This window comes from Phaethon aethereus, assembly GCF_964289735.1.
Source record: "Phaethon aethereus genome assembly, chromosome: 5".
Classification (NCBI taxonomy): Eukaryota; Metazoa; Chordata; class Aves; order Phaethontiformes; family Phaethontidae; genus Phaethon; species Phaethon aethereus.
This window is the reverse complement of record NC_138579.1, coordinates 36,195,105-36,209,975: the sequence shown is the minus strand read 5'-3', so window position 1 is coordinate 36,209,975 and position 14,871 is coordinate 36,195,105. Positions and strand designations below refer to the sequence as shown.

Below are 14,871 nucleotides of genomic sequence, written 5' to 3'. Positions count from 1 at the left end.
TGGTGGTTATTAAAAACATGTAGCAGTGATATCTCCAGTGTCTTGACAAAATCCAAATGCACATTAATTTTTTCACTCCCTGAAATTTTAAATGATGCAACTCTCCCCTTCAGAAGCCTTTGTTTAGTGCAACCATCCAGGTAACAATTTTGGACCTTCTTCTGCCAATATTGACTGCTGTATTTCAGTAATTAATGAAGTGGTTTTCTAACGCAGGTTTCAGTTATTTGGAGCAAAATAAGATGTATGTCTTTTAAAAAGTGAAGGAAGAGTGTGTAAGAGGATCATTGGGTTAAGCAAACCAGCATTCTCTCCAGCTTCTACCAGTGACTTGGTGCTTCTCCTTTAGGAAACCTTTTGGGACGCACAACTCTAGGTTTACCCCCGTACACTGGATAGCTCAAAGAAGCATCACTCTCCAAGTGTTCTCCACTTCTCAGTGCTCCTGGTTGTTTTTTTTTTTTACCTCAGGAGAAGGTAGATGATGAGGTTAAATGACTGCACCGTTTTTGTGAATGCAGCATCCCTCTTCCCAGGCAGGCACCGCCGCTGACAGGCAGCTGGAGCGGAGCCATGGTGCTGTCTGTTCCACTGACCCATCCAGGACGCCCCATACCTACTGTGCGCATGTGTTGCTCAGATGTCTCGCACATGCTCAGCAGATCTGTCATGCTCTTGATGCCTCAGCCCTGCAACGTGTGTGCGGATCAACTGCGCAGCACATGGATTGGCAGAGCACACACGGAAATCCCGAGCAGAAATCTAAGCCTACCTCGCTGGGGAGAAAGGAAAAACCAGACTTACTTCTATCTGTGCCCTTGAAAGCTGATTAAGGTGTGTGAATTCTCTCTCTTGTATCCTCTTTTGATCAGTAACTACCTATAAAGCACACGGGACTTCAATGTTGACGTGTCTTCGATTCAAAGCTGGTACGTAGGCCAAATGTAAATTATAGTGAATGTCTGAGCTTGTTAGCATATAAATAATAAGACGGTGGTACTACGGAGTACTAGAAAGGTAAGTCCAGGAGGTTTTTCTCTATGTTTTAAATATTCAGCTAAAAATACATATGCACATCTTTTCAAGGGAAGTTCTTCTGTCCAACTGCGCCCATATCTCAGACCAGAAAAAGTCAGTTACCTTCTAAAAATGATTTTAATGTTATTAGCCTTTCAGTAAGTTTTAGAAGCACAAAAAAGCAAGGAGGGAAGGAAGACTAAACCAAAAAATCTTTAAAAGACCCCAAACAACCAACACTATGAGACTGCTCAGCTCCATTGTTGCATGAAGGAAGAACACACCGGATCTTACTGGCACCCAGCTTTTCAGAGCTGGAAACGGGACGTCTGGCCCTTTTCCCTGGATATCTGCATGTGCCATGGGAAAACACCACACGCTGTTCCCTCGTGTGGCTGTAGATCTGACTGTGTCATCCACTCCTTTGAACTAAAAGGTGTACGTCTGAAAATTACTAGGCTTATGTCACTGCTCAGAGGTTTCTGTGAAATCAGAGACAGTTCTCAGTCGGGTTCAGCAAGAAGGCGGCCACTGTCAGGGCCGCTTTCCTCACCAGGGCAGATGATGCCACCGCTTACTGCAGACAGCAGGATTGCACGGGGGCCGGCAATGACTGGGCTCAATGAATGGGCTCCCCAGTTCAAGAGAGACAGGGAATTTTTGGAGAGAGTCCAACGGAGGACTATGAGGATGATTAAGGGACTGGAACATCTCTCGTATGAGGAAAGGCTGAGAGACCTGGGGCTGTTTAGTCTGGAGAAGAGAAGGCTGAGAGGGACCTTATCAATGCCTATAAATATCTGAGGGGTGGCTGTCAGGAGGATGGAACCAGTCTCTTTTCAGCAGTGCCCAGTGACAGGACGAGGGGCAATGGGCACAAACTCCAGCACAGGAAGTTCCACCTCAACATGAGGAAAAACTTGTTTACTGTGAGGGTGACGGAGCGCTGGAACAGGCTGCCCAGAGGCGTTGGGGAGTCTCCTTCTCTGGAGACCTTCAAAACTCGACTGGACGCATTCCTGTGCAACCTGCCCTGGGTGATGCTGCCTTGGCAGGGGGGTTGGACCAGATGATCTTCAGAGGTCCCTTCCAACCCCTACCGTTCTGTGACTAAGTCCCTCACACATCTGACGGGGTGGCAGGTTGGAAAGGTAGGATTCATACTGCTGCTGCCCATGTCCCAGAGGCAGGGTGGGAAGTTTGAAGAGATCTCTTCTCTGTGGTTGCAGTCCTTCCTCAACACTGGCCTTGCTCAAGTGCTGCCAACAGGGACAGAAAAGGTAAGAAGAAATGACAGATCTTCCTGTTCTCTTTTACAATTACTTGTCATCTCCTCTCCCCCTACTTGTAAAGCGCTGTATTGCAAAGGTGTTCCTTATTCTTTTTTTGCTAAAAGTGGGAGGAAACTGCTAGCTAGACATAAAACTGAGATAAGGTGTAAGGCAGGCACACCAACTTCAACTTTAACTCTACAACAGTTCAAGGCTGATTTATATTTTGAACTGTCACTATACGGTTTACAAGGGGAAAAGTGTGAGTAAAGATCGAGATTTTTCTTCTATAAATTGTGGAAGGGTGAGGGGGAAGTGACAGATCTCATTTAAAAACCTTATTTAAGTAGCCGTGTTGAATGATGGTGCCATTGCTTGTCTCTGTGTCTCATTGTCATAATGTAAGCCCTTTTATAATTAGAAGAAACCACAGAAGTCAGAGTAAACTACAACAGATCCAGAAAGAGCTGGAAACTTAAGGAAGAAATGAAAAAAAAACCCCAACAATAGACATGGGCTGGAGAGGATATTTTATTTATTTGTTACTAGTAGTTAAAATGACGTACAAAATGCTGGGAAGAAAAAACTCCAATTCTATTCAGTTACAAAATAATTAAAACTTCATTTTAAACCAAGTTTTGCTTTGTGAGACCGAGCATGAAAATACTGCAGCCTTAGGTTATATAGTCCATTGTTTTTAGAATAAAGCAGACATTTAAATACATATTGTGGTTGATATTAAATATCTCGTATAATTGTAAGTTAGCAGAACTTTCTTACTCTCAGGCAATAACTAGCAATTCATAAAAGTTCTTTGTATAAAATTTACATATGGGGGGGGTCTGCCTCAAGGGGAGTTCCATCATGATCTATGCACAGGCTGTTTTGGGACATAAAGATTTGTAACACTTTTATCAATTTTCCTTCAGAATGCTAGCCTAATCTTAAATAAAGGAGTCGGTAATGTCTGAAGCTTTGCCTAATGGCTAAGGGTTTAGGGACATAGAAGTCACTGTAAAAGATAATGGGAGTTTTGCTGTCAACTTCACATGAAGAAAAAATTCATTCTTAAGGTGTTCCCATTTCTTGGACAGAAACCTTAGCTAGTACAAAACTTTCAGCAACGACTGAGATTGGCTCTTTCCCCTGCAAACCAACTCAAAAAAGTATTTTAAAGGAAAACAACCCCTGTCTATTATCAGCGAAAGAGGATTTGTATTAATAATAACATTAAATATCCATATTTTTCTGTTTAACTATTCACATTCCACACAGTGGAAATCTACCTCCTGTAATTCCAGATTTTAAAATTGGATTTTAAAATCCATGAAGAAACGTGTCAAACCTGCTGAGTGAGAGTACACCAGATGAAATGCATTTTAATAGTATCAACCAACAAGTTGCAATCTCTTAATCTTACAAATGCAGACCTCACAGCAGTGGCTTTTGCAGTAAAAATATATTAATTGCAGAGATGCAGGATATCGCCAATAACTGCGTGATGCATTTTGCAACAGCCGAGGCGCCTAATATAATGAGAGCACACTGGATGCATAGGTGACATGCCACTCACTGTATATTTTCCCCTTTGGACATGTTAGTAAGAGCAGAATTGTCTTCCTCAGCGGTCGGTGGACAGAAACGCTGTCAAGACAATCACCTCGGGGCGGAGAGAGGCATCTGGTGTGAGAAAGAGGAGTTACACCGAGAGCGGATACCAGGGAGTATCGCTGCTGAATGGGGAAACTTAGTCCTGGACTGTCCAAGCCCCATCACACATGGGACTTGGACCTAACGCCCGTTTCACTCGCATCAGCGATGTGCGGGTTGCTTTCAGGCCCGGCAGGGACTCCGGCGTCGGAACACGCCTTTCCTTCGGTACCCACCGGCCAGGACCGGCTGCCGGGGCCCCACAGGCGCAGGCAGGAAGGTGCGCAGCGCCCGGCCAGATCTTCAGCACCCGGTTGGGAAGGCAGCGAGACAACCCCCGGGCTTCCCATCAGACCCCCAGGAAAGCAAGGGCGACGTGCGTGGAAGGGCTGCCCCTCAGGTCCCATGACCCGGGGTCCACCGAGCTAAACCAACTTCATTTGCAGGCCTTCTGTGCTCTTGCCAAAACCTACAGCCTTGATCAAGTTTAAGCTCCTAATCCTGAAGGAAAGAAAAGGCAGGACAACCTCACAGGTGAGATTCATCGAGCCGTTGGAAGTAGCGTGTCCCCTTTTACGTCTTTTTCCCCCCAAATGAGAGGGGCAGTTAGCCCTTAATTTTCAGGAAATTCTCTTTACTTAGTCCAAATCCAGTTTAAATGCAAGTCTGTGGTAAAAGATATAAAAAGAGGATTATTGCTGGCAAAGTTCTGCATCTCTTTTTCAACAAACTGCATGCCTGTGGCAAAGCTAAAATAACAATAACAATGCAATGTTTACTAGTCATGAATGTCGTGTCTTTGTCTCTTGTGTGGTTATTGCATTTGCAGTCACATGATGCTTGTTTTAATTGTTGCTTTGCTCTTCATGTACTAAATTACTGCCATTCTGTACTTGATCTTGGTTAGCAAGATTTTTGTGCTGTGGTTATGTATGTTTTTTATGTATGTGTGTGAAAAAGAGAAGGAGAGAGTTCGGACACGCACAATGGAGTACGAATACTCTATGTGCGTATAGGTACCGATGACTAAAAGATACTGCATATACATATATATGTAGATATGAAGAATAACTGATATCAGAAATACAAAACTTCAAATGGATCTAGTGGTGCAAGAATGGGTTTTGATTGAGATAGAGAGCCATTAGAATTCAGAAGTATATTTATAGCCTTGTATATAGTTTCTCTTTAATTTATGCAATATATGACTAGGTATATAAATTAAAGCAAAACGTAAACAGAAGACAATATCTCTTCCTCTGTGTCTTTCCGTTTGTGTATCTTTCCTTTTTCTACGCCCTTTTGTACTCCCCTTGTCTACTTACTTTGGCCTTTTGCTTTCTAATTTGCTGCAGCTCTGTTTTCCATCCACCTATACTGACTTTTCAACAACCCCACGTCCCCCCATTGTTCTCCAGACACGGCTTTCGGACTACAGTTATTTTTTTGAAGAAGCACATTACAAACTCTTGATACAGTTGCTATTTTCAGTGGTGGTTTTGCTATGCTTTAAGCTGCTTTTTGCATACTTTCTATTTAAGAATAGATTCGTGCTTTCAAATACATTGTCCTCTCACTGGTGTTTCTCTTAATACAGTAAAAGCAAATAGCATGGCAGGTGAACATCAGCAAAAGCCACAGCTCCGCTTTCCAAGCAAGCAGCAAAAACGTTGAATATACACTAGGAAACCTAACTCGTGACTGTGTTTAACGTTTCATACCCCTGTTAAATTTTTTTGTCGTCATGAACATTCATGTATTTCCTTGTACACATCCATTTTTCTACCTTACACACAAACACACACATACGTGTCTTTCCCTTACATCGATTTTTTTTCTTTGTTTTGGGGTTTTTTTTTTTTTGGATTGTTTTAGGTAATCCACTAGGTTCCTTTCAGTTTTGTCCAGCCCCGAAGGTATGCTAGTTCGTGCCACTCACTCTCACGCTGGCAATGATTGCGTACAGTCAGAGTGCAATCGGTACAATATTTGTCTCTGTCTAGTCCAAGTCAATAGATATACACCGGCATTCCTTAACTCGGGTGATTCTTTTCTTCTTTCTCGGGGGCTGAAGCTCAGGGCAATTGAGTGTAACAGTCATGGTGGTGAATTTCTTGGGCTTGCAGAAGGAACAAGACTGGAAGGAGCCTTCTTCTTTACGGACGTGCCTGGGGATGTAGAAGGAATTGCACTGGCCATAGCAGAACCTGTTGATAATGGTACGACTGTTGCAGCCTTCTTCGTGGATAGTTTGTTTGAGGGGTTGAGTTTTACACCAATCCCGCTTTAGGTATTTGCGCTCAGTGATGTGCAATGCCTCCTGACTAGACTCCAGCACCTCTTCAGCAGGCATTGAGGTGCCTTTTCCTCGTTCTCGATGCCTAGAGCCCGACTGCTGCTGCGTCTGCATTTGCTCTGAATCATTGGGCTGATCTTTGTCAGGAGGAGGGATAGCACCTTGAGATCCACGATTCCTCTTTCTCCCTTCTGCTGCAGGTAGCAGAAATCCCATCAGAAGAAACGCGGCGCCGACAGCATAGAGTGTGCGGACCATCCTATATGGAGGAAGTCGAGGAAATAAAGCACAGTTGTGGATTTCAGATATCAGCAGAAGTCAGGTATGCAGTAAATTTTCAGTTCCATAAAAGAAACGTGTATGTGTGTATGTACGCGCGCACTTATAAAAGATGAGCGTTTAGCCTTTACCAGCTGGAAAGCTGTTTTCAAATTACCAAGTGATAAAAGCTTTCATATACAGTGATTGAGAGTCGGAGGCTAAAGTAAGTCCAAACAGAATTTCATTTTGTGTAGCATGCATCTTTTTCCAGCTCTTTTCTCCACTTGTGTTACCCTAGTTAAGAGTTCTCATTCCCTTCTTATAGCTCACTGACATTAGGAAGGTTGCTCCTGACTTACTTACACTGGCTGAAGAACAGATTTTATGTTACACGAGGATTTATATGACCTAGCTATCTACAACACCAGAGGACTAAACCCTTTAACTCAGGAGATCCAGTCTAGCTGTACGTTGCTTATTCAGACTCAGAAGCTTTGTACAGCTTCTTGCATAATATACACCCAGAGTATAATGCTCATGCTATATCCACCTGTTGTCTAAATTACAGCACCCTAAGCTGTGTCACACTGCACCTCTGAATTGGTCCAGTGCGTCTGAGTGTAATGAAGATTGAGGTAAGAGATGTGCAACAAGATAGGCAACTAACATAAAAGAATACTTAAGTATAGGTTAAAATAGATGCAGCTCTAATTTCAAACTACACCTTCTCACGCATTACTCTGAATCCTTGACAGAAGTTACACAGATGCACTCACAGCATTAAGAGTCTTTCAGATCTCTGAATTTTATTCACTATATACACCATGATATTGAAAGGACATATGAGAACAGCAAAGTTTCATATATGACAGTAAGTATCGTAAGATATCGGTATCGGAAAAGAATGTAGTTTGTGCGCACACACAAAAAAACACTTCAAGAAGTGCAGTAAGTGGAGACTATCAAGTTCCTCAGAAGAGCACTCCTGTCCCAAAGCTAATTACTAGCATAGGAACAGCCTTTCTTGCCTCCCTTATTCCACCGTTTCTGCTGCTTCCCAAAGCACTGCACGCTTTTGCTTGCTCAGCCAGCTCATGACACCAACCAGCCGGGAAGAAACTCATCGGCTGTCACACCTTCCCCCCCTTCCAGAAGTACCATGGTCTCTACGTTGTTCTGGAAGGCAAGGGATGTGGGAGCAAGAGAGGCAGATCAGGGAATGAGGCTCTCAGGGGATCCTCCACATAGGAACCTGGAAGAAGCCACCAGGAATGAGAGACTGCTTGCAAAAAACCCATAAAACAGGAGAACTGCAAAGAGGCATATGCATTAAAAAGGGGAAGAACTATGAAAAAACAACTGAAAAAAACCTGAGAAAGCCAGTGTCTTCTACCTGCTTGGAGTGCCGGGGTTGTATCCCTTATTTGACTCCTTTTATCAGTAAGGCACCAATTAGCAGTTGAACTGAAGAGTCCTGCTTGTGTTACTACCCAAGAAACATATGTGAAACCAAGGGCACCATCCTGGACGGCTTTACCCACTCTGCTGGGACCACACAACTAGGCAGGAAAGCAGCCAAGTGCCAACGCCGTAAGGGCCACCTAGAGACGCAGCAGAGGCTCAGGGTAAGTACCCTTTGCTATAAAAGATAACTGTTAATTTCTCAGTTATGAAGTCTTTCAAGTCATACAGAGGAAATAAATGTTATATTATGCTGTTCAAAAAGCTTTTCTCACTGAATGAACTGGGAAAGGAATTAGTGGAGTGGAAAAGCATCTTAGGGGAGTTTTACTGTATTCAGAGATTTGCTTGTGGATCTAATATTTTAAGTGTTTGTCTACAGATTGTTAGAGCACCTAGAGTTCATAATACATGTGATAAATATATGCATTCATTTTATTCATTTATGTTTGTGTACCAGCATGTCTTATGTTTGGCAGAAGCTTCAGGCTTAAAGCGAGGGAGGTAAGAATGGCACTATTGCCGACTCCAACAGACAACTTGGAAGGGCTGCTTTTAACATCTAAATGAAATATGGTACAGAACATGCAATTTTAATAACCTTAAGGCTCTGACATAGAACAAAAAAAAAAGTTGGGAATTATAATTGAAGACTAATGCAGTGTAATTTCAAGTGTCAGCTTGGACTTCACATTTGCTGTTTTTTTGCCGTTTCTATTACCACCTGAATGTTTATTTAAAAATGTTTCTTTTTAAATGTAATTTTGTCTTTAAAATAGTATATTTTAAGTTATAAACCACTGCTTATTTCCTCAAAAGACCAGAATGACTCCTTCCAAAACTATTCCTATTTCTCCAGCGACTGTATACCCATGCTGTATTTAGATGGTATTTTAATATGCACTTTATTTACTCAACATGGTGCCAGAGTTTTAAAAGAAAAAAAAAAAAAAAAGGTCATTGCATGCAATTGAAAATGAATTGCTAGTTTATAAGCAGTGCCAGGAAACTTCAGGTGTTTGTTTAGTGTCCCATAACTGAGTTGAAGTTCCACCAACATGCATATTCAACATGCATGTTCCTGGACTACTTTTATTTCAAAAACTGATGACCTCCACATTGCTTCACTTTTTTTTTTTTTCTTTAATAAATGTACAATTAATGACACTGTAAGGTCTAGCCATGTGAAAATGAGGTGTACTTTGGGATGGGAATTTGGGGGAAATTTGATAGTAATGTTTCCTATTGTAAGATCTGTATCCCAGATTCATGCATCTTTATTAAGCATGTGCTTATACCTAAGGAAATGCAAGCATGTGTTTCAATATAATCCTAAACTGGGGGAGGAAAGGCAATTTTTCACAAGGTTGGTTTCCAACCTTAAAGGCAGAAGCTATATTACATGCTTATAAAAGAAATTGTGATTAAAATGAAAGTTAACAACTCAGCAAAACCATTTGTTATGGTCACTTCTAAAACACACATCTAAAAGCAATCCAATCATTTAAGGCTAAATACTGTTTAAACATAGACCCACAGAAGAGGCTGTGTGAACTTCATGATCCCCACAGCAGCTCAAGCAGGACCTTCTTTTAGTAATAACTTATCAAACATCTATTTAAAAATTAAGATTATTGTTTTCACATGCAAAATACAAAGGCAAATGAGGTGGTGTGCCTCAGTAAGGAAAGCAGCCAAAACGCAGTGTGAGCGTTCTGTACCACTTCTGGTCAGTGCATTTGCTGACAAGAGAAGATGACATCTCTGTTTGCTTACATTAGGAACTAGAGTGGTTCACCCATCTATGAATTAGTGTTTGTCAATGTTTCCTTAACAGTTTTGGTTTGTTTGTTTGTTTTTTTTTATTACTGCAAAAAAATTGCACACGGAAGAGTACAAGTAGCTAAATCACTGTTACCATACCCAAAGTTTTACCAAAAAGAAATCTCTCCTTGTCACAGTCATAACTCTGCAGAAGTAGTAACTCTGGAGCTTGGGCAGGAGCTGTGAGGAATCAGGCTGTAAAACCTTATATTCCAAATTTCTGCAAAATTTTCAGTACTTGATACTGGCTGCTACACTGCCATAACCAGAAATCCTTTTAAGAATCCGTTTGAGAAGCCTTTGAACAAACAGATGACTATAACCAAAACAGTCAATTCGCACTTATTTTGTTCAGATCCAGAGATATCCGATAGAATTAGTACTTATTTTTTAAAAGTAACAGAATACTTCCAAAATCTAATCTTTCCATATTTCACTGCTAAGCTGAGTTCTACTTTTCATCATCTGTAAGCTCTTAGTCCTAAAGCCAAGAGAAGTTTTATTGCTGACTTCAAACAGGAGCAGAATTGGGCCCTAACGTTCATATCACCTCATCTGTGGTTTATCTAGAGCCTGGGATCTCATCATCTAAAACAGATTAGGAACTTTGTGGATTAATACTAGCAACCACTCATAGAGAAGTGTAAATGCTTTCAGGTTTATTATTTCATACAATTAAGCTGTAATTTTTTCATTTATACATCTCTGCTATAAATTAAGGATCTCCACATGTCAGTTCATAAACAGCACTTCCCTGTGAGCTCCCAAGCAGAGTCAAGAAAGTTATTACTGAGATTTTTAGCACAAAGCAACTTGTTTAAAAGAACTGGATGGAATCCTGGTTCTGTTGAAATATACAGCGAAATTCTCACAGACCTCAGCAGGCCCATAATTTCATCTGTGAACCATATTTACTAGGAAAATATTATGATGAGCCGTAGACTCATGTGCTTCACAGAAAACACAAAAAATAATCTGATGAAGACCTAAAAAAAATAAATGTATTTGGTGGGCTTCGAATACCAGCCAAAGAAAGAGGCAAAACACAACCCTTTGACTGCTGAGAAAACCAAAGTGGTTTATGTCCCAAAGGATTACAATAATTTTATGCCTGGCTTATTATATATGAATTACAGAAATAGTCGTATGTAATGTTTTCATAGTTCATAGATCTGTATTTTTAAATATACAAAAAGGCATGGCAATGGCAGTTCCCAGAGAACCATCATCTTTTTTCTGAGACCAAGACAGCAAAACTAACTATCTTTGGTAGAATGTGGATACATTTACATTTCAGGTAATTTCTTTTTGCGAGTCATGGAGATGGCTTTTTTTTTGAGACGCATAATGAGTGTAGGCAGCAACACAAGAAAGAAAAAAACGCCCAAACTTTGAAACTTTGAGAATTCCTCTTTTAAGAAAGCATCGTAAGACATCCTACGGGACTACAGAGAAGCTGAACATCATGGTGGGCATGGCTGCTACCAAACCCGAATTAGACTTGCCCTGAAGACGCCCGTGCAGGCTGACAGCTCCCCTCCCCAGCGCCAGCCTCCCTCCAGGCAGATTTGCTCCCCAAGCCCTAAAAGCGCCGGCCTAGTTTTGTTTTGTGTACCGAGGGAGAGTCTTCCGGAGAAGCTACGCGTTTCTGGGTGACAACGCCGGGAGAAAAAGTGCGTTAGCACGGCTTGGGACTGAATCCTGAAGAGGAACAGAAAGCTACGGGCATCGGCGTCCTTTATCCCTTATCCACAGCCACCACCGCATGCTAGTTGGTTACCCCCAGGCTTTTTTGGGCGGGTGAGGAGCGGGGGCAGGAGAGCAGCTGCGGCTCGGGGGTTACTGCCGCTCGACCCAAAGGTGTCCAAAGCGCATCTCCCAGAACGGGTAACTAACCGCCGCGCCGTTTCGGTAGGCAGGGCGAGCCAAACGCACGTCGGTTGTCTCAGCGCCCTTGTCTGGCTGTGCCGGTTGCCCCAGCACTGGTGAGCGAAACGGGGTTCACTCGCCATCCTTTCACCGCGAGAAGCCCCGAGCGGGAGGCCAGGAGTGAGGCCGCAGCTGACGGCCGGGGAGGGACGTTACGGCTCAGAAGAGCGGGCTGGGGCCGGGGCCGGGCAGTGCAGCCCGTCGGAATGCGGAGTGGCCTGGCACGGTCCCGGGCACCGCACCGTCCCAGGCCGCCACCACTGCGGCCCCGCACTGGACAGGACAGGACGGCCTCGCTCGGACGGGACGGCCCCGCTTGCACCGCCCAGACCGCCGAGGTAAGACGGGGCTGTCGCTGAGCGCAGCCTGAGCGCGCTGCGGGATCGCCGTCGGCCGTCGGGGCGGAGAGGCCACCGGGTCGGCTTGGCTTGGCTCGGCCGGGAGCGGCTCACCCGGCTCTCCGCGGGCGTGGACGCTCCTCGCGGGGGGCTGGCGACACCGCCCGGGTCTCCCCCACGGCGGGGGGGCGCCGTCTAGGCTTACCCAGCGGAGGACCAGCTAGCTCCCTGGAAGTGCCTCCCGAGCCCCCGGGGGATCGTATTAAAACGGACGGGAGAGTAAACGAGCGTCTTCCCGGAGGGAAAAGCCCAGCCCAGGTCGCACCGCGGGCCCGGGGCCGAGAGGAGCGCTGCCAGTCCGCGCCCTCGGGACCGCGCCGGGCCGGCGCGCTGCGGCGAGGGTTCCGGCCGCTCCGGCCGGCCCGGGGACTGTCAGCGCGGGGAAGGGGAGCGGTGGGCGACGGATGCACGGAGCCGTCAGGGCGGCAAAAAGCCCCTGGCTCCGAGTCAGGTGGGAGGGCAGGGCGGGGAGGCGACGGAGGGGGAGGCGAGGTACGTCCCGCCCGACGGCGCCCGGGGCAGCGCGGTTGCGGGACGCGCGGCTCTGCCCGCGGGCGCGCTGCCGGTGCAGACCCTCCCCTCTGCGGCGCCCGAGCCCGTCGGCGCACACCGACTCCCCCGGGCGGTACGGGCCCTCCTCGGGGAGGCCCCGGAGGCCCAGGAACGCGCTGCGCGGAGAAGCAGAGGTTTGCAAAGGCGGGCCGGGGCAGAGCCGGAGGCTGAGCGGTCTCGGAGAGGGCAGCTCGGCGGGACGGGACGGGAGGGGACGGTGCCGGCACCTGGGATGCTGCCCCCGCCCCGCTCCGCGCAGAGGCCGGGCCGGGATTTTGCCGTGTGTCGGGTGGGCGCCGAATCCAATTTGTCGGGAGTGATGCTGTAGGCGGAGATGAGAGGCAGAGCTAACGGGGCTTTTGCAATCCCCGTGCTTGTCAGGGAAGAGAGATGTAACGGCGCCCTAATCCCAAGCGCTGCAGCGGAAATGTCGGTGCCCGCCTCACCGCCGCTGGCGGGAGGGACGGGTGTCACCCTCTGCAAAACCGAGGCGCCCAGGAGTTTTGCTAGACACCGATGAACGACTCCTCCCCTTCCCCCTCCCCGAAGGTAGGATAAAGAGATTAAAATTTTGCCTCCCACAGAGACTGGCCGAACTCTGCAGCTGCCGGACGTGTTTGCGCCCCCGCTGTAAGTGCGCGCAGCGCCGCGCAGCGCGTCCCGGCTCACCTGTGCGGCGGCGGCGGCGGCTCCTCGGCGGGGCCCGGCTCGGCGGCGGCTGCTCCTCTGCGGGGCCTGGGGCTCTGCGGGGCTCTGCCCGGAGGGTCACTCGGCGGAGCGGGTGGCGTGGGGGCCCGGAGCTGCCCGGGAGTCCATAGAGAGAGAGTCTCGGATCCTGCCTACAAATTGCAGCAGCGCCGAGCTGTCTCCCATTTAAATGTCTGCCAGCTGAGATCTGCTCTCCAAGCCCCTCCAGATCATTGGACAAGCGCCTCCAAAGCCCGTGTTATCCGCCCCCTTTAACACTTCCATAAACTTCCACCAGGGAAAGCTTTCAGTCATCCAGATAAACACTCGACTACTTTCCTCTCTTAAGAGAATCGGTGCTAAAGGTCACCACCCCAAGGAATTGTTCCTGGAATGCACAGAAAATTCACATTTTCCATCCCCATTAAAGTACGACATTTAAGAAGAGTTAAATCCGCCCCCCGCCCCCGCTGCCCCCCCTCCGCGCGCTGCCCGGGGCCGCGGGCTGGGCTGCCGTGGTGCTTCCCTGCCCGAGAGCCGGCCGGGCCAGCGGTCCGCGGCGGGAGCCCCGTACTGGCCCGCCTTGGCCGGGAGGGAAGCAGCCACCTTTCCGGCCCTCCCTGTTACACATCGGCGTTGCCGAATTTTGCCTTCTGCAAATATGCCGTGAAATACGCGGCTTTGGGGAAAAAAAAACGAATACAAAACCTTGTGTGTATGTGTGTGCGGGGGAGTGTTAAAGCGTGGCTCCCGATCCGCAGCCCCGCTCATAGCTCTTTATCAGTGAGTGATTTTTTTTTTTTTTTTTGAGTGGCCGGGTGGCTTTTGAAAAAAAAAAAAGCCCGGGTGGCTTTTCCCCTCCCGTCACTGCGTCTCTCGGAGGGCTGCGAGTATCGCGGGCGTCCCGCGAACGGCAGAGACGGCGAAGGAGCGGCGCGTCCCTTCTGGGCTGAGCGTGCAGGCGGCCGGAGCCGCCCGCCCTTCGGGGCGGCCGCGGGGGGAGTCACCGCTCCGCTCCGCGGCCGCTCCGCAGGCTGCCGCTCGCGAGTCCGTAGGCAAAGCAGCCGCGACGCCCGGGGCCAGCCGCCACGGGATCCCAGGGGTCGCTCGGAGTTGGGCAAAAACCGGTGGGGGCGTGAGCGTATTTGCGGACCGAGCCCTGGGCAGCCGTAACCCGGGGCTGCCTCCCCGCGCTGCGGCTGCCCGAAGCTTGCCCCGGGTCCGCAGCCAGCGCGGGGTTGGGGGCATCGAGGGGCAGAGCCGTGGGGGGCGAGCAGACCTCGCGGCCCCGCGGTTGCCGCCCGCACCTCCTCCGGTGCCACCCAGCCTTAAGCCTCCAGCACCGGCGCTCGCCGCCCCCCCCGTCCGCCCCGCCCCGGGCTTTTTAGCACGGAGGGTTGCAACGCTGCCGAGGGCCGGAGTCGTTACGAGCAGGAGCAGCCTCTGAAATACGGGCTGACCTTTGGGCTTGCTAATTAAACGGAGACGTTTGTCAGCTGCCACTTCCAGCGGTGGGCTGGGGGCA

General features: G+C 47.6%; 1 protein-coding gene across 1 annotated transcript; it reads right to left on the bottom strand.

The window, feature by feature from the left end:
• Positions 1 to 5,780: 5,780 nt before the first annotated feature.
• Positions 5,781 to 6,492, bottom strand: GREM1 (gremlin 1, DAN family BMP antagonist; the record flags this gene model as incomplete). Its single annotated transcript, XM_082000273.1, has 1 exon — positions 5,781 to 6,492. One exon carries the CDS (start codon positions 6,490 to 6,492, stop codon positions 5,938 to 5,940), a length of 555 nt encoding a protein of 184 aa, XP_081856399.1. The 3' UTR covers positions 5,781 to 5,937.
• Positions 6,493 to 14,871: the final 8,379 nt, after the last annotated feature.